Source organism: Mus caroli, chromosome 2 (genome assembly GCF_900094665.2).
Source record: "Mus caroli chromosome 2, CAROLI_EIJ_v1.1, whole genome shotgun sequence".
In the NCBI taxonomy this organism is placed as follows: domain Eukaryota; kingdom Metazoa; phylum Chordata; class Mammalia; order Rodentia; family Muridae; genus Mus; species Mus caroli.
The window spans coordinates 6,381,029-6,405,238 of record NC_034571.1 but is presented as its reverse complement, the minus strand read 5'-3'; the positions used below and the strand labels follow the sequence as shown (position 1 = coordinate 6,405,238).

The following is a 24,210-nucleotide window of genomic DNA, read 5'->3' as shown; positions in this document are numbered from 1 at the left end:
TGAATTAAGACGAATAATCCTCTCCATCCCCACTACTACATTTATTAGAGAGGCGCCCCTACTAGGGAAGCCTTCCTTTTCAGAAGTATTTTCTTTTTCAGTCTTTAAAAATACGTCCTAAGCCTCATAGACTAACATGTTCAATTCTTGGCGTCAGCAGCTTTCTTTCTGGTCTCCAGAAGGATTTCTTTTGCGCATTTTAAAAAATTATTATTATTATGATGTAGATCTCGGTGCTCCGGACCAAAGAGATATGCTTACTTGAGAGTTTTCTCGAAGCTGCGAACTAGGGACTGGCTGACTGATGTCTTTTATACAACTCATGGGTGATACAGGAATAGTGTTTTTTCCCTTTTAAACTCTCATTCTAGATCTTAATTCCGGGCCTTTTAGCAAAAATGTGTGTGCGGTCTTCTCTGCTTGTTTATGGAATGGTTTCCGGTGAATGTTAGACAGCAACTAAATAATTAAAAGGTTTTGAGAGCGCCGAGAGCTGGAAGAGATGCTGGCAGCTTGATTGGCCCAGGAGAGATGAGTTGGTCAAAGAGTGAAAGTAAAAAAAAATCGATATTCTAAGACTGGGCCGCCCTCATAAACGTGGGACCAAGGAGCGCAGGATGAACTCAGGAGGGAGGGAAGACTCATTTTTTTTTAAAAGGTATCTTCGTAATTTGTATTTAGAAATTCAGCTTTGATTTCAGTCAAAGATCTGATGTAAAAGATGGGGGGGGGGGTGTCAGGAGAAGCTCCAAACCCAAGCCCGCAGGGCATATTTCTAAATAAATTTTGTCTTCTTCAAGGGTTGTACTGTAAAAAGAATGCACCTTCTCTCTCTCCGCACTCCACTGGCTTCAAGGTAGATATTGATGGCTTTTCTCCACAGTAGAATGGAAGTTACTTGAACTCTTAAGAAAGGTCTTGTCGGGAATCCAAGTTTTGAATCAGTGGGAAATGTTATGGGGTAAAGAAATGAAGAGGGGATGGCGCCTTCAGTTCCAGTAACCCTCTAAAGCCAAGCTCTCTGCCCTGGAGGGTGGAATGGGAACACCTTCTCTTACACTGCCCTGGGGTGCACCCGAAGTCTCTTTCGGACCTTGCTCATCCGGGCTGTGTTTTCTGGACCCAGGCTGCAGAAACCTCAACGCCACTAGGGGATGCAGTGACTCAAAGGACGGAACAGGGCCGCAAAGGTTGGAGCCCGTGGGGCGGGGCGACTGCGGCCCGGTCGTGGTATCTCCCGATGATTGGTCCTTACAAATGGTCCCGCCCTCGTCCGCCCAGCCTCTCTACTGGGCGTCTTCCAGCCTCTCTCCCTTGTGTCAGCCTGCAGCCCTCCCACCAGACCCTGTCCCAGAGACCCACAATGTCCAGGGAAGTTGCGGCTGGGTCCACCCCGGAGGTCAGGGTTGGATATTATGGAGGGGACCGTTTTCCTCGGGTGAAAGCAGAGAAAAGCCCGAGCAAGGCGAAGAGAAAAGTTAGGCCATCCCAGCAAAGATCAAGTTAGTTGTACACGGTACTTCGGGGACCAGTGAGCCTAGGTCTCGCTAACCCAGCTTTCTATGCATCGCGTTGTCACTAAGGTCAAAAGCACACATTGATGATATCATTAGATCCGAAAAAGACAGCTGCAACAGCTGACGCTGTTCGTTCTGGAGAGGTTTGGGAAAGCAAGCGGAGACCATAACAATAACGCGGGCGTCCGAATCAAAGCCCAGGTCCTCTGCGCGATTCAGCAACCTCCCGGAAAGCTGGTTCGGAGGCAAATCTTCAGTTACTTCTCCATGAAACTTTTCTAATCTGTTTTACATGCACATAGCCCCTAAGCTGATATAAACTGAAAAATGTTCTGGCTTGAATCCTAATTTAAAAGTTTGCTCATTTTTTAAAAAGTATCGAAAAGTCTGCTTATGGAAATTAGCTTTATGAATGGGGCAGCCGGGTTTCACTCGTACGGAATAATCTACTGAGCCCGAATGAATCGGCTTTGCTACATTTAAAGGGCCAGAGAGCGAATTCCCTCCTGCCTGTCCCCTCTGCCCCAAGCCCGGGCGGGCCTCGCCCACCCTGCCCGCGGCCCCTCTGCCCTAGGCGGCCCTTGGCGGCGCCCCTTTCCGGTCAGTAGAGGGGCGGGAGGAGGGGCGGCGGTGTGCCGGGGTGGGTGGGGGGGATGGGATGGGGGTGGAGGTGAAGTCCTGGAGCGGGTTTGGGTTGCAGTTTCCTTGTGCTGAGGATCGTGTCCCCTCCTGCCAGCGCCAGGCTCCTCCCCCTCGGCGCGGATGACACTAGAACCTCCTTAAGTTGCGTCGCGCCACAGCTGTCTGCGAACACTGAGCTGCCTGGCGCCGTCTTGATAGTTTCAGAAAGAATGCATTCCCTGTAAAAAAAAAAAAATACTGAGAGAGGGAGAGGAGAAAGAGAGAGAGACTGAGAGAGCGAGACCTAGAGAGCTACGCAATCTGACCGGGCAGGTCACACGCCTCCTCCTCCTCCTCTACGCTCCTTGCTACTCAGGTTGGTATTGTGACTTGTGACTTTTTTTTTAAAGTTTGATATCACTCCCTCCTCTTGGAGGGACTGTTTGTGTGTGTGTGTTTGGGGGTTTGTTTGTTTTTTTGTAAACTAAAAGCTCAGCTTTCTCCTTTTGGAGGATTTGTAGTGGTTGGAAAGATCCTGGGGCCCGTGTCCTCCAGGGAGGACTTGTCCCCAAGTTTTAATTGCTTAGTCAGTCCTGGGCTCCTGCGAGCCTGGCTGTCGGAGGTGTGCTGCGGAGCTTGGCTTCTTTCCCTCCGGGTCTTCGCGTGCGTGTGCACGTCCCGGGTGAGTCGGCCCTGGGGGAAGCTTGCGGAGACCTAGTGCCCTCCAGAATTTCAGGTGTTAAAAGTACTTACACCTCATTCAAGTCTCTCTTTCTCTCCCTTGCAGGTGATCGGAAGAGCAACCGTCCCTGAGCGCCAAGGAATCAGTGTGCAGTGCGATCACACTCGGATTCCTCTCTCTCTCCTTTTTTTTTTTTTTGACCCCTTTATTCCTCCGTGTCTGATTTTTTTTTGGGGGGGTCGCCCTCATTCTTTCCTTTTTCTTCTTTCCCTTCCTTTCTTTTGCTAAACTATCCCGCAAAGATTTTTCTTTCCTCCCTAAACCCTCTTTTTTACTCACCTTTTCTATACCCTTAACTGCAAACAAACCATTAAACGACCCCTCTCCTGGGCCTCCGACGGCAGGAGTCCGCGGACCTCCCAGGCCGACAGCCCTCCCTCTACCCGCGAGGGTTCCGGGCCCGGCGAGAGGGCGCGAGCACAGCCGAGGACATGGAGGTGACTGCGGACCAGCCGCGCTGGGTGAGCCACCATCACCCCGCGGTCCTCAATGGTCAGCATCCAGACACGCACCACCCCGGCCTCGGCCATTCGTACATGGAAGCTCAGTATCCGCTGACGGAAGAGGTGGACGTACTTTTTAACATCGATGGTCAAGGCAACCACGTCCCGTCCTACTACGGAAACTCCGTCAGGGCTACGGTGCAGAGGTATCCTCCGACCCACCACGGTGAGTCCACCTTGGCGCTGGAACCTTTTGGACCCGCGCCTGTTTTCCTGGGTCCACGAGACCGCCAGAGACCCTGGCTGGGCAGAGCAAGCCAAAGCTCCTAAGTGTGTTACTAGTTCATTTAAAAAAAATATCGGGGGCCCGGAAATGGGTGAGGAAGCGGTGTCGCTCGTTGAGAGAGTTCTTCTTTTTTTTCTTTTTTCTTTTTTAAATAGAAGAGCGCACGTAGCAGGCACCTCTCTTTGCCGGTGTCCTTGGGGCCAGGCACACTCACCTGGCAAGCGCCAAAATGCAGTCCTGGTCCACACGAGGTTGTAGATTTTGCAGCCAGGGAGAAATCTCAAGCTCTGCCTGCAGGCGCCGAGCCTTTCAGGCCGGGCAGCAGTGCGGGCCAGGCCGGCCTGGAACTGGGCTCCCCCGAAGGACTTCCAGCTTCTAGTTATCCGGTGAAGGGGTGTTTCGCCAGAGCCTTGCGATTTGTTTCTCCATTTATATTTTCAGAAAAGGCCCAAATACGTGCATTTCTTTCTATTTTCTTTTGCTCCCCACCCTCAAAAGTTAGCGCATTTGAGTTTTAGGCGTTCTACCTACCGGTGGTGAGAGGAAGAGATTCTGGTGGTTGCCACGGTCCAGGGAGAGAAAGCCTTAAGCTGAAGAGAAGTCGGGTTTGCTTAGACTCCCGGCTACACAGAATTTTCCTAGGTCTTTGCTTTTAGCTTAATTACCAGCAATGCTGGCCAACTTTTCTCCTCCGGCCTACTGGAGTTTCTTCAGGCTCCTCAAAGATTTAGGCTACATCAAAGTTTCTTTTTAAGTAGGAGTGTTTCCAGTTGCCGCCTCCCCCTAACCATTCACCTTGAAAAATTTAGGGGAGTTCTGAGGTGTGTAAAGAAGAGAAAAAGAAAGAAACCAAACCTTGTGTGGTAGAGACAGGAGACTCTTAACACTCCCCAGATGTATGTTTATGCACTTAAACCAGCAAAAATACATTTTTTTTTTTTAAGGAAAGAAGGTGGGAGGTTTTTCTTAGCTAGCCGTAGCCGGGGGTCTGCTCAGGTCTCCCTTCTCAGAGTTAGCCTTGGCGCCTATGACATAGCCCCTCTGGCCAGCAGGCATCCTCTACCCTAGAGCCGCCAGGTTTCAAACAGACGTTTCTGCGGATGGGGCGCTCTTTGCTTGGGTTGTGTGCAGATTAGCAGTTAAGTGGAAATGAGGTAGATCAAACCTAATGTTATTTACTATACAACTTCCTGCATAAAAAAAAGAACCTTAACCCTTGGCGTTCAAGAGAATTCTCCATCTCTCTTGATCCCCCCCCCCCTTCCTCTCTCTTAAGATTTTAGTTTCAGTATTGTTCTTAATGGTTGACTAGAATGTCAAATGGTGAGGCGGATACTGGATTGAAAGATCAATAAGGGTGTAGATTTGCGCTCGGAGTTTAAAGGTTACCCTACCAGAGAGTATGGGGCTTGGACAACTCATGACCGCCTTAACATTGTGTATTTTAAGTGAAGGCTAAACACACTGTGTGTATGAGTCACCCTTCGTTTGAAATAAACACATAAACTGGAATTTTGTGTCTCAGGTGAAAATTCACAGAACGCCCCAGAGAACAGGAAAAGAAGCCTAGGACTTCTTTTCTTTTCCTATGAGTTGGATGGGTGAAGAAAGAGAAGGGGGTGGGGTGGGGAGGGAATCCCAGAATTTAGGTATGGTTACCTTCAAGGGTTTGGGCAATGAAAAAATTCCTTGCAAATTTCCATTTCAGACCTTCTGGAAGCAGCTTTGCCAATTCTAAGCAAGCATTAAAGTTTTCTGCCATTAACTCTCAAAAGCACCCTGCCTTCCCCTGCGTTAGGTGTTGGGAGCTGGGCCTCTCCCTAGGGTTGAGGAGTGGTGTGGTCCTGCTTCACCGTTCAGGCCCCATCATTCACCCTGACTCTCTTATCAGCCCGGTTGGGATTAAGTCTGCGGTGGGAGAATCAGGACCATTGAAAGAAACCAATAAATCAAGGCAGGTTCTAGAGAGAGGCCCCAGGGAATCTGGTTTAGACTGTTCGTTTGGAGAGGACAAATATGCCAAGGGATCTTTCTCCATGTCCTTGCGACTCTTCTGGAGTATTAGGACTGGGCCTTTCGTCTTAGAGTTGGTGAGTGTGGACAGGGCCTGCTTCTATCTTGAGGCATGTGGGCCTGGTACTCCCAGGACCACGGAGATTAGAGTATGTTTGAGCTCAATTGCGGTTGAACCTGGAGGTTTGGCTGACTGGGAGGTTGGAGGCGCCAGGGGAAAATCTTCAGGTGTGTCTCAGGGCAGCTCTCACTGCGGTATTCTTTTTTCTTTTTCTCCTCCTCATCTTCTCCCCCCCCCCACCCCCCACTCGCCCCGACGCCGCCGCCACAGGGAGCCAGGTATGCCGCCCGCCTCTGCTGCACGGATCTCTGCCCTGGCTGGATGGCGGCAAAGCCCTGAGCAGCCACCACACTGCCTCGCCCTGGAACCTCAGCCCCTTCTCCAAGACGTCCATCCACCACGGCTCTCCGGGGCCTCTGTCTGTTTATCCTCCGGCTTCATCCTCTTCTCTGGCGGCCGGCCACTCCAGTCCTCATCTCTTCACCTTCCCGCCCACCCCGCCGAAGGACGTCTCCCCAGACCCGTCGCTGTCCACCCCGGGATCCGCCGGGTCGGCCAGGCAAGATGAGAAAGAGTGCCTCAAGTATCAGGTGCAGCTGCCAGATAGCATGAAGCTGGAAACGTCTCACTCCCGAGGCAGCATGACCACCCTGGGAGGGGCCTCATCCTCAGCCCACCACCCCATTACCACCTATCCGCCCTATGTGCCCGAGTACAGCTCTGGACTCTTCCCACCCAGCAGCCTGCTGGGAGGATCCCCTACCGGGTTCGGATGTAAGTCGAGGCCCAAGGCACGATCCAGCACAGGTAAGCGCCACCTCTACCCCTGGGAATCTTTTGCTCCCTCCTATTTGCGCTATATCCAGGTCAGGGCAAAAAAGGGGGTTTTCTTTACTCCAAAATAAGGGTCTCTGTGAGGGCTCCAGGTATCGGTAGCCCACTTTCTTCCCTTCCCCTAGCTTGGGAAGAATTGGATGTGTCTTAATTCCTACTGACTTAGACAGCAGAGGGGAAGTGTGATCCAATTGTAACCCCCTGATCTATCTTCCCCATGCCAGTGAGCTGGGAAAGGAGAAAGGCTAACAAAAACAAATGGAAACCCTCTCCTTTTGCCTGCTGAAGGACTTCTGGATTCAACCACTACCCTTTAGTTTCCAAGACCAAATGGAAGGCCCCAGGAATAAATCTGTAGTGTTTAAAGCTAAAACGAAACCTCCTCCAACCTAAACAAACACAGGTCCTTCCTATGACCCCTTTGGCCTCTTTCAGGCGGACTGTCCCTCTTAGCTCCACTCACAGAGGGTCACTGGAGCTATAGCCAAGGACTGTCCTTTACAGAGACCTGTATAAATAAAGTGTGTGTCTGTGTCATTTGGGGAGGAGGCAGACACTTCGTAAAAGGAGCAGGCTTTGCATGGAAAAGGGACTCTTAGCTGAACGTCTGAGGGCAGGAGGTGGCTCTCTGGTGGGATACAGGGGCAGAGGAAGACAAGTGTCATATCTAGTTAGTTCCCTACAGTGTCTTTTGGAGCATTCAGGCCCAGTTTACAATGATCCCTGGGAGTTGATTGGAGGCCAGGTGAGATAGATAGAAAAGCTGATCCTGCAGGTGTGTGCCTCTGCTCTACCCTGCTCCTGCCCCTGCCCCTTCCCTTTGCCTCAAAAGCAATGAGAGTGTGTTTTCCAGCACACTGAGAGATTTAGTCTATGGAATAAGCCATTTCAGGGAAAGCATATACAGTCAGAATTTTTCTTTGCTTTAGAAATAAGACAGATTCATTCTCAATTTGTGGCTGCTGGAAACATTTCATTCAAATGAGATTCTGTATGTTTAGAAAAGATTTTGTGAAGATTGTTATAGCTCCTGAGGTGTGTTCATTTCAGATTGGGCCATATCAACTACACAGATTGTAATGGTTACATAAACAATCCATCGTCTATAAAGGGCTGGATGAGCAGTCATTAGGCTGTGCTTAGGTCTGGAAGACTTCAGAGGGTACTACAGGGCCAGTCAGCGAGCAGGAGAGCAGTTTCAGGATTTTCTTTTCTTTCTTTCTTCCTCCCTTTCTCTTTCTGTTTTTCTTCCTAGGGTGACATTCACTCTGACTGCCTGAGCAGGACTGTCTCTATTTAGTTGATATGTTTTAGCTAATCCAATTATTTTCAGACGGCTGCACGCGACAGTTGCATTGTTTATCCTGGGCCAGGAACTTTAATAGAGTCCGGATGCGGTTAGGCCGACAGAAAAACTCAGACCTGCATGTTCAGTACATGAAAGTAGGCAGGAGGGAGAAGGAGGTAGCCTCGTTGGTAGAGTCAAAAGGAGGGCTAGAGGAAGGAGAGCCGAGGGAGCAGCGTGGTCTGCTGAAGGTGCCTGGGCAAGAGCGTGGCTTGTGGGAAGTGAGGGCGGTGGACTAGAAACAGCCAAAGGGGACTGTTTGCCTCCTAACGTTCCGCTGGGGGGCTAACATCAAGGAACAGAAGCCTGTGTGTTTTGAAGTTGCAGTGGGGTTTAAAAACAAAGCAAAACAAAAATGCTCTATACTGGCTAGGTTCTGAGGTCTGGGAAGAGCCTGCTCTCTGAGGCTGAGAGGGGGAGGGGAACTCTGACTATCCAAAAGACTCTGCCGACCAGGCTTCTCTTCTGACTCCTTGGATCTCCACACTTTTTGCCCTTGGTTTGATCTGCTTCTCTCTCTCCTCTCTTTCTTTAAGCTTGTGACCAGGGATGGGGGTGGTGGTGAGGGGCAGAGACAGGTCAGTGCTGGGCCCTTTCTAAACCAGATCATAGGCATAAAGTTTGTTTATTATTTTGGTGAAGGAGGGAAATTATTGTAATTTGGTTTTCTAGTTCCTCCTTTTAAACTCCTTTCTCACAGTCATAAAAAACAAGAGTGGTGTGCCTGACCTGCAAAGGAGATGGGACTTTTGGAGTATAGAGAGAAGTTTCTAGAAGCCCTCCGGATGCAGAGAGTAGACTAGTCAGAATTGTTGTAGAGGGGATTCTCTTAGGTTTAGTGATCTTCCCCCCCCCCCCACCCGGCCCCCCCGCCCTTCCCTTCCTCCCTTCCCTTCTTCCTTCCCTCTCCCTCCTCACCTTGCATTCCCTCTCCCCCTCTTTCTTTTTCCTCTTTGCAGAAGCTTTTATTGGAGGAGACAGAAAAGGGGTGCCAGTCAGGATTGTCACTGTGCTTCGGAGAAAGCTGTGGTCAGGGCCTGCACTGCTCTCTTCACGACTTTGCTTTCGGTCTCATCTAGGTCCCGGATCTATCTTTGTGAATTAAAGGCAAAGCTGCTGTTTTGCTCCCTTCAACCCCTACCCCTGAAGGGCCATTTTTTTTTTCCCTCAGTTTCCCTGACCACTTTCTGGATGTGGGTTTCTCCTTCCACCCTCCTGAGAAAATATCTTACCCTCCTTCTCTTCCTACACAGACCAGTTTCAGGGTTTCGGTCAGAAGCCCAAGGGGCATTTGAAAATGGCTGTTGAATGTCAAAAGGCCTCACAGCTCTGTGGTTCTTGTCACCTAAGAGAGGTGTCTGCCTGGCAGCTCACAGCAGACCGGGGGAAAGGCAAGGGGAAGACAGAAAGCAGGAGAGTCGGGCCCTCCATTAGGAAAATTGGCTGTGTACTGAAGTCACAGTAGAGGCAAGGAGAAATGACAAGAGGAAAACACACGCAAGGCAACACAGTATGGAGTGAATCAAGACAGAAAATTGCTCCACTGTGCAGGGCTGTGCCTGAGAGCAACCGTTGTAGTTCTCTGCTTTCAAGAGCCCTCTGAAAAGGAAGCTGTCTTCCTCCCTCCTGCCTAACAGAGTAAAGGAAATCAGCTTGACCACAGGCTGGGAGATCCCCTCAGCAGGGTCAGGGTGCCTAGGTATCTATGCTGCTCAGGGCAGCAGCCTCCTGACTACCCTCCTACCGTGCCTGGTACAGGGAGTGAGCATGTACCCAGCAAGTTCAGTGTGCCTTTCTGCACGGTGCTTACACAGGAAAGGGAGCCGAAGTGGCCCCTGTGCAGACAGGATTAAAAAGCAGGCATTGGCTGGATCGTGGCCTATGCTGCTCTCTTCCAGCATGCTGGCTGTGGATGCAGTGGACATCTGAGAAGCCAGAGCCAAAAGGCCTCTTGGCCATGGCTCTACAGCTGGTGCTTCCTCACCCACCCATCCTCGGTCTCCCCACAGCCACTAGCCATGACCCATCAGAGTCTGATCCTACACAAAAGTTGTCTGAATAGGAAGGAGCCCAGAGCCTGTGAGGAGAGCTAGAAAGAGTTAGCCTAGTTCCTAGGGAAGTACCTCTGGCTGTCGTGTGATGTTTTACATCTAGTCCCAGAGGCTCCAGGATAACAAGAGAGAGTTCTCCCCAAGCTAAGGAACCTTTTTTGTAATCCGGATTGGGGGGAAAAAATTAAAAACTCTGCTTAAATCATTTTTGCAAAGGCATATTTACACATGGTCCCTGAGTAATGGGGATGGTAAAATGAGAATATTTTTCATGGTTTTCTGGCCACTTGGTAGAAAGGGTTGGACTTAAACTGTGGTGATAACTTCTTAGAATGGCCCTGGAGAAAGCGACGCGTATGAGTGTGAATGCCCCTTGCTCCTTTGCGTATGACCTGGGGCCTTTTTAAACGCATGAAGTCTTTTGCCTCCCAAGGTAGGTTTTGTTCCTTTTCTGGGAGGCCAAAATTCCCAATTGATCTTCTGGAGTTTCTTTCTTTACTTTGTTTGTCATTGATTAATCTCTCAAGACAAAGAGATCCCTTTAAGTGCAGGGCATCAAACCCAGTGCCTTGTACATTGTTAGACAAGTGTTCTACTATTGCATGCACACACACACACACACACACACACACACACACACACACATACACCATATATTTGAGGGGATATATATACATATATATTTTTTTCTACTTTTCCCTCTATCCTGAGTGTCTCCTCACCTCTGTGGTATACTGTGGTTGAGCTCCCTGCCCCTGTAGGGGATTACGGTCTCCACTCCCTCCTTGGCTTGAGGAACTAACCATTCTAGTGTCTCTCTCTCCATTCCCCAAAGTAAAAGAGATTCCTTCAGACAGAATCTTTCTCCCCTTCAGATGTTGGAAAGAAGTCTCTTTGGCCACTTTTCTTCCATGGATCCATTTCTACGGAGGAACTTTCTGGAGTGGGTCCCTGCCTAGCTTTGGCCCTGCTCCTGGGAGTGAACAAACCTGACTGGGCTGCTTTTCTGTTTGTTTATTTTTGGTTTTGGAAAAAGAGAAGCTGCAGCCGGAGTCTCAGTTACTGAGGGGACCAGCATCCCCCCACCTCCTTGACTAACTTACCTCGCCTCCTAATCTGTCTCTGACCTTCATTCTATCTGTTCTGCCCTCTTCTCTCCTTGCTTTTCCCCTCTTGCAGATCTCCTGCCTAAAGGCTGATCTGTGTTTTCTTCCATCAGTCGTTGGCTGGCCAGGCTGGGGCTAAAGAGTCGTACTTCAATTCCTCTAACAGCAGCTGCAAAGCTATGGGAGATGTTGGCAGTTTTTGAAGGGGAGACTGTGAGGATAGCAGATGAGTCGATCCTGCTATGTCTTAATTGATGACTTTGTAACTAGGGGCATTTATAGTTTTATTGGAAGTTAAAAAATGTGATGTTTTAGCTACTCAATCAGCCAAATGATCAATGTATACGTCCATCTATTATCTGCTTATCTCTCTAGCCATTGGTTAATCTTTCTTTTCTTCCCATCCTGATCTATGTTACCTAGTCCGTCTATATAGAAGGGCCCGGTGACGATCTGGATCACCGATCCTTGCTTCATTTACTTTGCCCTTGGAGGAAAATGAAAGAAGTCTTTGGCTTTGGCCACTGACTGATCTGTGCACAGCATGTTCTTAGGGAAATGTTTTAAGGTTGAGTCTCTCTCCTTCTTTCCCCACTTTCCCGGCTCTATCTTCCTCACCAAGTGGGACATGTCAAATTCACTCACCTGAGGTCTGTTTGTATCCGGGAAGAGCTAGTCAGGGCACTAAGGGCTGTAACTTTGGATCGTCGCAAGACTTTGGAAATGCTTTTGGTTTTATTTTCCCTTCTGATCTCAATGCATGTGGGGGGGGGGGGTTGTTTTTCTGTACCACCAAGTGCGTCTCAGGGATGGAATTCAGATGTTCAGGCTAGGGGGCAAGTACTAGGTTGCTGAGGGATCTCACAGACCCTCCCTCATCATTCTAAGTGTTACCTCCTTTTCATATGCTATCCCTTCCCTAAGTGACTTATCTGTGACCTTGTTTCCAGAAGGCAGGGAGTGTGTGAACTGCGGGGCAACCTCTACCCCACTGTGGCGGCGAGATGGTACCGGGCACTACCTTTGCAATGCCTGCGGACTCTACCATAAAATGAATGGGCAGAACCGGCCCCTTATCAAGCCCAAGCGAAGGCTGGTAAGTTCTTGGAAGGACTGAGCTCACATATCTGTTTTGCGTTTTCTGTTTTTGCGTCTCTGAGAAGGATGGCTTTCTGCAGGAAACTGGCCTGGTAGTTTTCTCTTCTATATTTTTCTTCCCTTCTTTTTTACTGTTTCTCCTCCACCTTTTATTTCTTTTATCTCTTTTCCTTTTATACCTTTTCATATTAAATTAAAAAAAAACTTTGTATTTTTATTTTTCATGGTTAAGTCACTTCTGAAATTTAAGGATACTAACTTACTGGTTATCACATCTGAAACATATAACCTGATAGAGTAGCTAAGCTTAGCAACATCAGAACCACTGTGCCAATAATTGCTGTGTCACAGAGGCCAGAGATTTAATGTGGAGAATGAAGTATCCCAGGAACCATTTAGAGCATTCTCTGGAAGTTGTAGAAGTCTCTGAGGAGGCCATTCCAGACCCAACGCTGTAGATGAACCTCTGATATCCATGCTTTAAGATTAATAGGACGTCATGTTGTGATAGTACACTCCTGTAATCCCAGAATTTAGGAGGTGGAACCACGAGATCAGGAGTTCAAGGACAGCCTCAGCCACATACTGAGTTTGTAGTTAGCGGGGGCCATGGGATTGATGGTAACTTAACTGAATTTTAGAATCAGTCTCTGGTATTTATCTGCTTCTTGGTCGACACTTTGAAAACTTGATGTGATTCCCGTCTTGACTTGTGATCTCATCACCACTCTCCATAGCGTGAGAGTTCCCTGCTCTGTTGATCATATTCCTTCTTTCCTGAGCTTTGTGATAAATTAGGTATCCTTGAGAGAGCCTCAACCCATTGAGCATTTAGAAAGGAATCAAACAGGAGGTGTTCAGTTATAAACTTGACTCTGGAACCTTGGGCCAGCTTGAATGGTGTGAGTGTACATACCTGGGACAATAAGAGTAATTAGCAGGGGGTGATCATGCACAGGCTAGATCAGAAAGCTCAACAGAGGAACACGCGAGTGGAGACTAAACATTTCCCCATACAGATTCTAAGGGAGAACAGTGGAGCAAACCCAAACAGATGAGACAGCTCCCTTCCTTAAAGCACTATTCACCTTCCCTGTTAGACAGCAGCACAATTTAACACCTTTCACATCCTCTTTAGAAAAAGGCAAACTTTCTAGGGGTGGAAGTGCCCACATGACTTTAACTTTTTTTTTTTTTTTTTTTTTTTTTTTTGGCAATCTTAGATCTCTAGGCCTCATCCTATCTGATCTTTGCTCTTTTCTCCAACAGTCTCAACCCCCCTCCCCTTCTCATGCAGTTTAGTTTCTTTTTTTTTTTCTTTCCCCTTTCTTTTATGTGCAAAGCCAACTTCCTAGGAAAAAGCTGCCGGATATCTGAGTGCTACAGATAACTCATAAACAACAACTCAGCTCCCCCAACTTAAACACCAAGATGTTTAGACGGATCAGAGCAAGAGGCATAAAAAAAAGATGGCTGGAGGTGTTAGCTCTGAATGAGTGTGATCACACCGCAGAAGAATGCCGTGAATCACTCAGAGCCCGGCCTAACAAAAAAACCAAAAAAGAAATAAAACCAACAACAAAAAACCTCCTTTTTGAAATAAGTCATGGTATAATAGCAGTTTTTAATTTTTAAGTAAAGACCAAAAAAAAAAGGTCCGAGTTTTCTGAAGGAAAGCAGAGGATTTCTCTGTTTGTATGGAGAACACGGGGGAGATTTCTACTGCCAGTTTATATAGGTTTGCCTTTCCCCGCCTTTCATAGGAAGTCTGTGGAACTCTGGAGTAATGATTGCCTTGAATTCTAGAGCTCACAGGCTGTCACAGGTTAAGCTGTCTATCTTCATGGTGTCCCCTGGTTGCGGGAGGTATTGGTATTTTCAGTCCCATTACAATTTATATGCTACACAGAGACACAGAGACTTTTTTCCGTCTCTTTAACGTTGGTTTGTGCTGCATGCTGTGGTGTGTGTGTGTGTGTGTGTGTGTGTGTGTGTGTGTGTGTGAGAGAGAGAGAGAGAGAGAGAGAGAGGATCACTTGTCAGTGTTCTCCTACCCTGTGAGTTCTGTGGATAGAACTTAGAGCATCAGGCTTGCCCACAAGCACCCTTGTGCTCTGAGCTGTCACACCAGCCTTCCCTGACCCTCACTGACTGTCCCCCCACCCCCCCACCCCCATTAGATGCCCTCTACTTCCAAACCTGTTGAACCTTTTGTTTTTGTTTTTGTTTTTGTTTTTGTTTTTCTTTCCTTTTCCTACCTTCGTGCTGGGGCATAGTAGCCTAGGCTCCTGCATGTTAAGGACACTGGAGCCAGCCACACTGTCTGCTTTCTTACAGTCCTGTCCCTTCACTTTGGCTCTGTCTTTCTAGCTTGCTAATTTTGTCTTACGCATTTGCAGACCCCACTGATGACGACTCAGCCCATAATGTAGCTAGCTTCTTCATGGGATACAGATCTGACACTGGCTTGGAAGATGAGCACTGACGGCCAGATCTACAGTGCCCCCCCCCTCCCCGAATAGTATTCCAGAATTTCCTTATGTTTTACAACTAGAAAGGGTTGAGTGACTTGCCTAATTTAAGGACTTCCTGATGCCTCTGCCCCCGAGTCCAGCAGTGTGGCTCTGTGCAGTTCTGTCAGTTTGCCTAAACTCTGTCTTACCAGAGGTGTATCTGGCACACTCGTGTACTTAGGCTATTTACCATACACTGTGAAGGAGTATTTATGCATATACTGAGTTCTTTCTTTAGAGAACTCATTGTATTAGTTGTCATTATTTATTTACCTTATATATTCAAAATGATTGAGTTGGGAAAGCTGGTTGCCTGATTGGACACTCTTGGGCTTTATCTGAATATTTCTTCTGAAATGCCGCTGGAAGGTGATAATAATCGCATGTAACATAATTGTCACAAATGATTAGGCGTTGGTTTTCAGTAGGACTTTCTTCCAGAGAGCACAAGAGGGAAATGGTTATTTAAGTATTAAATGATCACATTTCACAAAGGCAGGTGGCCAAAGGCACCAGAATCAACATCAACGCTCTCGGGTCTGAGTGGCTGATTTTCAAAATGGGCAGCACCTTTCCACAATGAGAAAGAAGGGCTGTTTCTAATTTCACCTCCCTAGAATCCCAAAAAGAATTACTGGGGGGAACATGTCTGAGTTTGGTTATTTAAAGCCCACAGGACATTGGTTGGAGGATAATGTAGAGGTTTGAAAGGAAGGGAAAATGTCAGCTGAATTTAAAATCGCCACTCGGTTTCCAAACATGTTTCCTGCGGCTTTGTGCCTGATACAGTATTGATAGAGATAAGGCAAGGGCAATGGAGTGCTTAGTTTCATGTTCTTAAAAATCGTACCAGAACCGATTTTTCTTCCTTCTTCCTTCTTTTCTTCCATTTCCTCCCCTCTTCTTCCTTCCTTTCTTCCTTCCTTCCTTCCTTCCTTCCTTCCTTCCTTCCTTCCTTCCTTCCTTTCTTCCTTCCTTCCTTTCTTCCTTCTTTTCTCTACTTTATCTGTCTTTCTGTTTTGAGGGGCTGGGATAAAACCCAGGCCTTTTCTATTGTTAAGTAGCCCTTGCACCGAGCTGACTCTCCAGTTTCCAGAACTTTCTAAATGCAACCGAATGCTTTGTCTTCTGTTCTTTTCTTTACTATTAATTTCTAGCTTAGTATCCAGACTCATTTTTGAGTTAACATTTTCTTTTCAGGGTGAAAAAGAGGGGAGTATGTTAGAGGCGACAGCTCCATTTTCTTTTAATTTTGTGTGTCTGCGTGCATGTGGGATTGTACAGAAAGGACGTACACTTGTGTGCGTATGCACATGTTCGCTGTTGTAAAAAAAGGACAAGTTGTATAACTCAGTTCTTTCCTTCCACCGCTCAGGTTTGGGGATCTAATTCAGGTTGTCAGCCTCTGTTATGAGTGCCTTTAACTGTGAGCCATTTTAATAGTTCACCGTTCCATTTTCTTTCAATAATTCTGTTTAATTTTTCATTAAGAAAAAGTGTGTCAAAAAGTTGGCTGATAAATTCACATGCACGAAAAGTAAAAGAAATCTCTCCCTGTTCTTGTATTTTGTTTTGTTTTGTTTTTTAAAGCAGAGATAAGTAAGAACATTTTAACTTACTTTTTGAGACAGGATCTTTCTTTATAGCCCACACTGGCCTTAAACTTCCTGTATAGCCCAGGCTGGCCTCACACTGGTTACAATCTTGCTTCAGCCTTTCAAGTTTTCAAGTGCAGGAATAACAGGTGTGAGTGAGCCCCCAAGTCTACAAAACCAAGGCATTAAAATTCAATATGTGGCTGATATGTGGCTTGTGGCTGCTTTCCACCTCCCTGGAGAACAACACATAGGAAATGCTTAACTTCACCGAGGTGGTGAGCTGGGTGGGAAGGTGAAGGTCGGGATTTCTACTAAATCATCAGTCTCGCTTCGTTTCATTTGCTTTTGGATTGTCTCATTACCTGATGGCTACCTACCTAAAGATATCAAGGGCGGCAGTCCTGGGAGTGGCAAGTCTGAAACTGTCAGCTGTGTGAGATGGCTACAGGGTGATCGAGCGGGGGCTTGTTGACTCAGAATGCCCTGCTCCAAAATCATGGCATCCTGAGTGTATCACACACACACACACACACACACACACACACACACGCTTTTACACACACATGAGCATGTGTGCACACACATACACACTCACTTCTGAAAGCGTAAATTTACTCTGATGTAGAACTCCACTCTTCAGAATTAAGTTTTTTTTGTGTGTGTGTGTGAGATGCAGTTTCTAAAATATCTGCATTTATATGTATAGCTGTATAAATCATTATTTTCGTTTAGCATGCACAGCATTGGGTTTCTTTAGGCTCTCTTCGTACATTTTATTGGCATAGCTTATTTTCACTTGCTCTCCTCTCCCACCATGTCCTCAGCTAGCCGTAATCTTCCTGCCTCAGCCTCAGAGTGCTGGCACCACTATACCCTACTAATTTAGCACTTTTTGCTTGGGGGGAGGGGTCTATCTAGAAAGTGGTTTCTTAGCTCAGCCCTCCTTCCTTTTCTTTGCTCTTACTGTCCCCTGTCAGCCAGTAGCTGAGGTAGAAATCAATGTTTTTGATTGTCTTTCTTGAAAAAGAATTCACGTGGGCTCAGGGATGACTAAGAGCTTGGTACCCAAATTAGCCTGGCTAATTGGAAATTGTCACTCTAAAAGATGGACTGGGGATGGCAGGAGCTGGTAGTGTTCCCAGGGAGGTGGCACTGGGCTCTGCTTCTCCTCCAGCTCTTCACTGGAAGAAAGAAAGTTCGGTATTTGCCTGTTGAGGCCCAAAAAAGTCCAAGACTCTAGATTGGCTACATCTTTCTTCCAAAGGATGATGTGGGACCTTGATGACTTTCATGTGGCCCACTTGCTGGTTTTGATTTCAATGTCTTTTTTTTTTTTTTTTCAATGTCTTTGGAAGACTTCAAGCCAGTCTTCATAGCTCTGTCAACGTATTTACTGTGTGTTCCAATTTTATCTTCTCCTCTCTTCCCATCCCCAGTCGGCAGCAAGGAGAGCAGGGACATCCTGTGCAAACTGTCAGACCACCACCACCACCCTCTGGAGGAGGAACGCTAATGGGGACCCGGTCTGCAATGCCTGTGGGCTGTACTACAAGCTTCATAATGTAAGCGGGACTGGAACCAGCCGGGATGGGGGTGGGGAGCCATCCTGACCATGACCTTGAAACTTCACCAGCATCCAGATTTCTGATGGGTTTCAGCCACCTTCCTTGGAGCTAAACAATTTGTTCAGATAAATAATGCAGTAGGCTTGAGTTTATTATATGTATTTCTTGGTTTTCTGAGATACATGTTTTCTATAGCCCAGGCCAGCTTTGAATGCTACGTGTAGAGAAAGCTGTCCTTGAACTGCTTCTGGTCCTCCTGTTGCAGCTTCCACAGTGACAGGATTACAGATGAGTGTCACTGCATGTGACCAGACATAGTTTTGAAAACATCTTTGCTGAGATGGGAGGGGTTAGAGACAGAGAGGGAACCCAGGTTTGGCAGCACATTCATAATCCGGACACTTAGAAGACCGAGACAGGAGGACCACCATGAATTGGAGGCCAATATGGCCTACATAGCTAGTACCGGGCCAACCAAGGCTACATTAGCGAGATTTTGCCTCAAAAACAACACCACAGATGAAGAATACGCCGCACTCCCCATGTGGTGTGTGTTTTATGTGAGGTTAATGCCTGGTAAACATCACAGACCTGTGTAAGCTTTAAGGGGGAAAATCTTGGCAAACAGGAAAATGCTCAGCGCTGAAGCGAGGCCAGGTGGTTTAATTCCAGGGCTGGGGAGACAGTGGGGGCGATTGCTGCGAGTTCCAGGCCAGCCTGACCTACACAGTGAATTGTCAGACAGCCAGTTCAACATAAAGAGGCCCTATGTCAAAAAACAAAATAAGAAATCATAGTTCTGTTTTGATGTTCCCTCTCCTGAGGTGGGGTTGGGGGTGAAGGAGCTCACCTCCCTTCCAGGACGAAGGGAAAAAGAGAAATAAGTATAAATCTGTGCTTCTGGCATCCATTTCTGAGCCAAATGGGACAGATAGATTTGGTTACTGCCGGGGACACCAGGCCTTGGCTGTCCCTGTGCTGTGAACTCTAAATGGCCCCCTGCGTGACAAACATGAACTGAAGTTTCATTAAATATCTCTGTCCCAACCAGGTTTTCACTTGTAAATGACTGGGGGGAGAATTAAGGTTGGAATGCTAGGGAAAAGAAATGGTTACTTCTGCCTTCTAGACCCCATTAGCATAAGGTAACTGCCAGCCACTAGAGTCTACCACCCCTGGTTTGTTTGTTTGTTTTTTTCCTGAGACAGTTTCTTATTGTCCAGGCTGGCCTTGAACTTGTAATGTTGCAGAAGACAACCTCAAATGTATAGTTATTCCTAAGCCAAAAAAAAAAAAAAAAAAAAAAAGTTACAACTCTCTTGTTCCTCAGCTTTACCCGATTCTTCTGAAGTTTTTTGCCTTTGGCAGAATCTGGGAGGAATGAGGAAGTAGCAGAAATTTTTGCTTGTGGCTATTCTCGAAGTAACTCACTTTACCCAGGAATACCTGGGAAATGAAGAGGAAGCCAAGCCCCCACCCCCTCTCTGGGATAAAGTTTCTGAGATTCCTTTGGAGTCTGAACTCACATCTCTTGACATGGTCCACCTCAGTATTAACCAGAACGAAGAAACCCTGGCCTCCTAAGGGGGATCTGCTGTTCTTCCCCGATTCCTGAGGCCATGGTACACATGGGATTAGCAGCAGTTAAACCAAATCTTGCTTTCAAATACAAGGCAGAAGAGTTAGAAAGGTTTGAGGTTGCAATCTGGTGGGAATGGAATATTAGCGTTTAGTAGCCTCTCCACGCATCACCATAGCCTGTGTGGGCATTTTCTGAGCTACAACTTGCAGCTCTCTAAGAGTGTCCATGATACTTGATGATGTGGGAGCCTCAGCAAGCCCACAGTGTAGACCGCGCAAAGTCTATTTCAGCTGTCCTAGCAGGGTGTCCATAACTACTTGGTAAAGCAATCTGACCACACAGTGCCACAAGATCTCCATGAACTGCCGCGCGCGCGCGCATGTGTGTGTGTGTGTGTGTGTGTGTGTGTGTGTGTGTGTTTCTGTACCACCTCCACGGAGCCATAGAATTCTAGGAAAGTAGCTACCTGTACTGCTTTGAGTAGTGGTGGTGAGCTACGCTGAAGCTGTTTGGAGTCATGCTCGCTTGCTCTCAACCTAGTGACTTTTTCTCTATTGCACATTCCTATTCCTTCCTGGACCCAGGGGTTGCCTAATGTGAGGGAGTGAATTTTCTCTTTCTCATCAATTTTTACTCCTCCTCCTCCTCCTCCTTCTGCCTTTTGGTTTAGCACAGATTCGCCAAGAGAGGCAGCTCTGGTGTATTTAACACTGAGATAATAATGTAAGGCCATTTTCTTGGCGTGTGACGTCCTCTGCCCATGCTGTGTCTGCACACGTATGCCATGGGCTCCTCTCCTCTTATGTAGGTGCTTAGCTGATTACCTATCTCTGCATCAGTGTATCTAGGTGTGTTGTGACTAGCTAGCTATCTGTGGCCGTGTAGCTATTGGTGTAACTAGATATTATATGGAGATATCTGGCTGTGTACATCTAGTGATCGCTGTACACAGTGGTGTATCTAGACATTATCTAGGGAAGGTCTGGTGTGGGGTGGATACCTGTCATCTCTGTGGGCGGTGGCTTTATCTTCCTGACAACCTGGAGAAAGAGCCCTGAGACATTTTTCTGGCACTGACTTTGGCTCTTTGGCTTCTCCTCACCCAGTCTTCCTGTCACAGGGACAAATAAGGTCTGAGGCTCCTGTGTAGAGCCTTCTTTGGTGACCTCTGCCTGCACTAGGAAGTCATGTGCTTAATAAACCTAGAAACGTGGTCTTTCTTGGCTATTTTGGATCTTTTCTTCTGTGAATTCTGGATACTGGGGCTGTTTACCCTTAAAATGGTAGGCAGAACTGCCTGCCTCCCATCAAGATTCTTAGCTGCATCCCTGGAAACACAGCCAGAAATGAAGTTGATTCTTTGAGTCAGATGTATGCTGGTGACATTCACTTACTTGGCTCTTCATGAAGAGAGGCCTCTATTGGTTTGATAAAGTTCTATACTTGATGATGGATCCCATAGGAACCAAAAGGATGTTAAGCTATCAAAGCCTAGAGCGCTCTCTCTCTCTCTCCCCCCGTCTTTCTTCTCTCTCTCTTTCTTCTCTTTCTTTCTCTCTCTTTCTCTTTCCTCTCTCTTTCTCTCTCCCCCATCTTTCTTCTCTCTCTTTCCTCTCTCTCTCTCTCTCCCCTACCCCTCTCTTTCAGTGAGAGTCTTGCTAGTAGCCCATGCTAGCCCAGACCTCCTAATCTTCCTGTCTCTGCACTCTAAGTATATGCCAGCATGTCCTACAAATCTCTAGAACAGGGTTTTGCATCTTTGCCTGATGCAGTCATTTTTTTTTTTCCTTGTGACCGTGAGTGTCCTTACAAGCCATTGAAGGACTTTGGGTCCCGTTGGCTGTTGTTAAATCCTTGTTGATTGGATGGCTTTAGTTGCTTGTGCAGAAGGAAGCGGAAAGCAACAGCTTTGGAGCACTGCAGCTGTGTTGAGTGATGTGGGCACAGGGTTATCCTTTGGAAGAGCACACTGCTTTAGCACAGGCTCCGGGGCTGGGGATGTCACTCCCTGCCTTCCACCCCTAGAACCCTATTCCCTCCAAAAATCTCAGAACACACACATTTCCAGGGGAAGTTTCCAGAACTTCACCCTGTGAAAAGGCCAGGCAGAAGAGTGACAGCCAGACCTTGCAGAAAGGCATAGAGACCTAGTTTTCCAGAAAGGTAGATTTCAACCCAGAAGGCTTCACTCTATCTGGCCCTGTGTGGCAAGCCCCAGAGAAGACTCATCATATATGTAAACAAAATGGTGTCTGGCGACCCCGATTCCCCATCCTCTCATGAAATATCTTAGGGAAATCTTAAGGAAGTAACACAGGTTAAGGAAGTAACACAGGTTTTTGTATTTTAGTCGTCAGATATATACTCAATACTAGGTGGGCCCCGAACTTCCCCTGTTGATGAGTTTAGCTGAATTGTGCTCGGGGCCTGTGGGCTTTGAAAGCAATGGCAGCTGAATCAGAAGCCCTGTGTTCCAAGACCTGCAGTACCTGGGTCTCTGGAAAGAAGGAAGGAGTAGGTAGGAAGAAGAGGCAATCAACACAGAAACGCATCCCTGGCCTGGGGCCTGTGCTACTATGCAAAAGCGTTTATCATTTCAAAGGCAGCAAAAAAGTAAAAAAAAAAAAAAAATTGATCTTTGTTTAGATTAACAGACCCCTGACTATGAAGAAGGAAGGCATCCAGACCCGAAACCGGAAGATGTCTAGCAAGTCGAAAAAGTGCAAAAAGGTGCATGACGCGCTGGAGGACTTCCCCAAGAGCAGCTCCTTCAACCCGGCCGCTCTCTCCCGACACATGTCATCCTTGAGCCACATCTCTCCCTTCAGCCACTCCAGCCACATGCTGACCACACCGACGCCCATGCATCCGCCCTCCGGCCTCTCCTTCGGACCTCACCACCCTTCCAGCATGGTCACCGCCATGGGTTAGAGAGGCAGAGCCCTGCTCCACATGCGTGAGGAGTCTCCAAGTGCGCGAAGAGTTCCTCCGACCCCTTCTACTTGCGTTTTCGCAGGAGCAGTATCATGAAGCCCGAAAGCGACAGATCTGTGTTTTTGAAGGCAGAAAGCAAAATGTTTGCTTCTTTTTTCAAAGGAGCTCGAGGTGGTGTCTGCGTTCCAACCACTGAATCCGGATCCCATTTGTGAATAAGCCATTCAGACTCATATTCCCTATTTAACAGGGTCTCTAGTGCTGTGAAAAAAATATTGCTGAACATTGCATATAACTTATATTGTAAGAAATACTGTACATTTGAGGAAGACTTTATTGTACCTGGATAGCTGTAAGAAAGGCATGAAGGACGCCAAGAGTTTTAAGGAATATAGGGGGATTAAAGTATGGAGATACAGAAGAAACTACTAAGAATGATGTCCAAATGGGCACGCTGTCAGTTTTGTTTCCCTTTCAGTTGTTTGATGCATTTAAAAAAAAGAAAGAAAGAAAGAAAAAGAAAAAAAAAAAGGGGCGGGGGGGGGAGAAAAAATAAATTAAAAAAAAAAAAAGAAAAGAAAGAAAAATCTAAGAAAAAAAAAAAAGGTTGTAGGCAAATCATTTGTTCCAGGCTGTGAGCCTGTGCAAAAGAGATTTCAGATCTGGGCAATGGGTGTGTGATCTCACCCACGGAAGATCTGAGAATGTCATGGCTAGGCCTACATGCTCTGTGAATCAGTCCCTGTAATTGTTGTTTGTATGTATAATTCAGAAGCACCAAAATAAGAAAAGATGTAGATTTATTTCATCATATTATACAGACTGAATTGTTGTATAAATTTATTTACTGCTAGTGTTAGGAACTGCTTTTTTTTTTTTTTTTGGTTTTAATGTTTTTTTTTTTTTTCTTCTCTCTGGATTTTTGGTTGAATAAACTAGATTGCTTTCAGTTGACTTAAGGTGGATGTACTCTGGAGGGTTTATTTTTCCTTTTATTATTATTTTTGATGGTATTTATTAAATAGCTTCTATGGGCCCGGCGGTACCTGTCTTTTTCGTCACTTTTCTTGCAGCCTAAACTATGAAGGTAGCAGCGTACCAGCTACCAACGTGCATGTCAGCGACCCGGCCACTCACAGGCCTGGTCCTGAGAGCCACCTGGCTGACTGTTAGCCCCTGTGTGTTCTGTATTAGTGATCACTGCCTTTAAACAGTCTGTTGGAATAATACTATAAAAATAATAATAAAGTTAAAATATTTTAAAACAACAAAGTAACATTGTATCACCGTGACGGCCAAGCTCTTACAGAAATTGGCAGCAGCAGCTCATTTCAGGGTTGTTTTCTTTTCAAGCATCCCAAAGCAAATATGGTAGTTATTCACCAGGAGATCATGTGAACCCAGCAGGCGAGACTCATCCCTTGAATGAGAGAATAGTGAGTCCTACTGTCTTATAGAGAAATCTATCCCTGGGCAGGCACAGCTTCTGGGTCCTCCAGTGAGATGCTGAGATGCCTGCTGTTCTTGGGTATCTCCTAAGACAATCTTAAAGGGAGAGTGCAGAGGTGGCTCCCAGCACTTGGGAGGCAGAGGCAGGCGGGTTTCTGAGTTCGAGGCCAGCCTGGTCTACAGAGTGAGTTCCAGGACAGCCAGGGCTACACAGAGAAACCCAGTCTCGAACCAAACAAACAAAACAAAAACAAACAAACAAAGAGTGGCAAACTCCTCAGCTGAGATTTCCAGGTCTAACTATAGTCGGAGGGTGGATTCCTCTTTGATACAGCAAGCCAGCCAGGTGCTTCTCAGTTCATTCCCATCTTGCTTTGCTACTTACTTTGCTACATGCAATGGAGGGGTGACCTGGGATGTCTGCAAGACACAAAGTTACCCTTTTGAAACCT

The 24,210-nt window shown here is 46.9% G+C and overlaps 1 protein-coding gene across 4 annotated transcripts; it reads left to right on the top strand.

Moving 5' to 3' along the window:
* The first annotated feature begins 2,315 nt into the window (after positions 1 to 2,315).
* Positions 2,316 to 23,577, top strand: Gata3 (GATA binding protein 3). 4 transcript variants are annotated; one of them, XM_021154096.2, is made up of 6 exons: positions 2,316 to 2,514; positions 2,926 to 3,549; positions 5,954 to 6,490; positions 11,973 to 12,115; positions 17,665 to 17,790; positions 22,022 to 23,577. In XM_021154096.2, the coding sequence occupies exons 2-6, from the start codon at positions 3,312 to 3,314 to the stop codon at positions 22,304 to 22,306; spliced, it is 1,329 nt and encodes a 442-aa protein (XP_021009755.1). In that variant the 5' UTR covers positions 2,316 to 2,514; positions 2,926 to 3,311; the 3' UTR covers positions 22,307 to 23,577. The 4 variants fall into 4 exon arrangements, with proteins under 4 accessions (XP_021009755.1, XP_021009752.1, XP_021009761.1 ...); XM_021154093.1 differs by having other exon boundaries at positions 11,970 to 12,115; XM_021154102.2 differs by having other exon boundaries at positions 22,030 to 22,163.
* Positions 23,578 to 24,210: the final 633 nt, after the last annotated feature.

Excerpts from the sequence above, each read along its gene's own strand:
- Gata3 (XM_021154093.1), top strand. The coding sequence starts at position 3,312 with ATGGAGGTGACTGCGGACCAGCCGCGCTGGGTGAGCCACCATCACCCC. Across the intron at positions 6,491-11,969 it reads CAAGGCACGATCCAGCACAG|AAGGCAGGGAGTGTGTGAAC; the intron begins GTAAGCGCCACC and ends CCTTGTTTCCAG. Across the intron at positions 12,116-17,664 it reads TCAAGCCCAAGCGAAGGCTG|TCGGCAGCAAGGAGAGCAGG; the intron begins GTAAGTTCTTGG and ends TCCCATCCCCAG.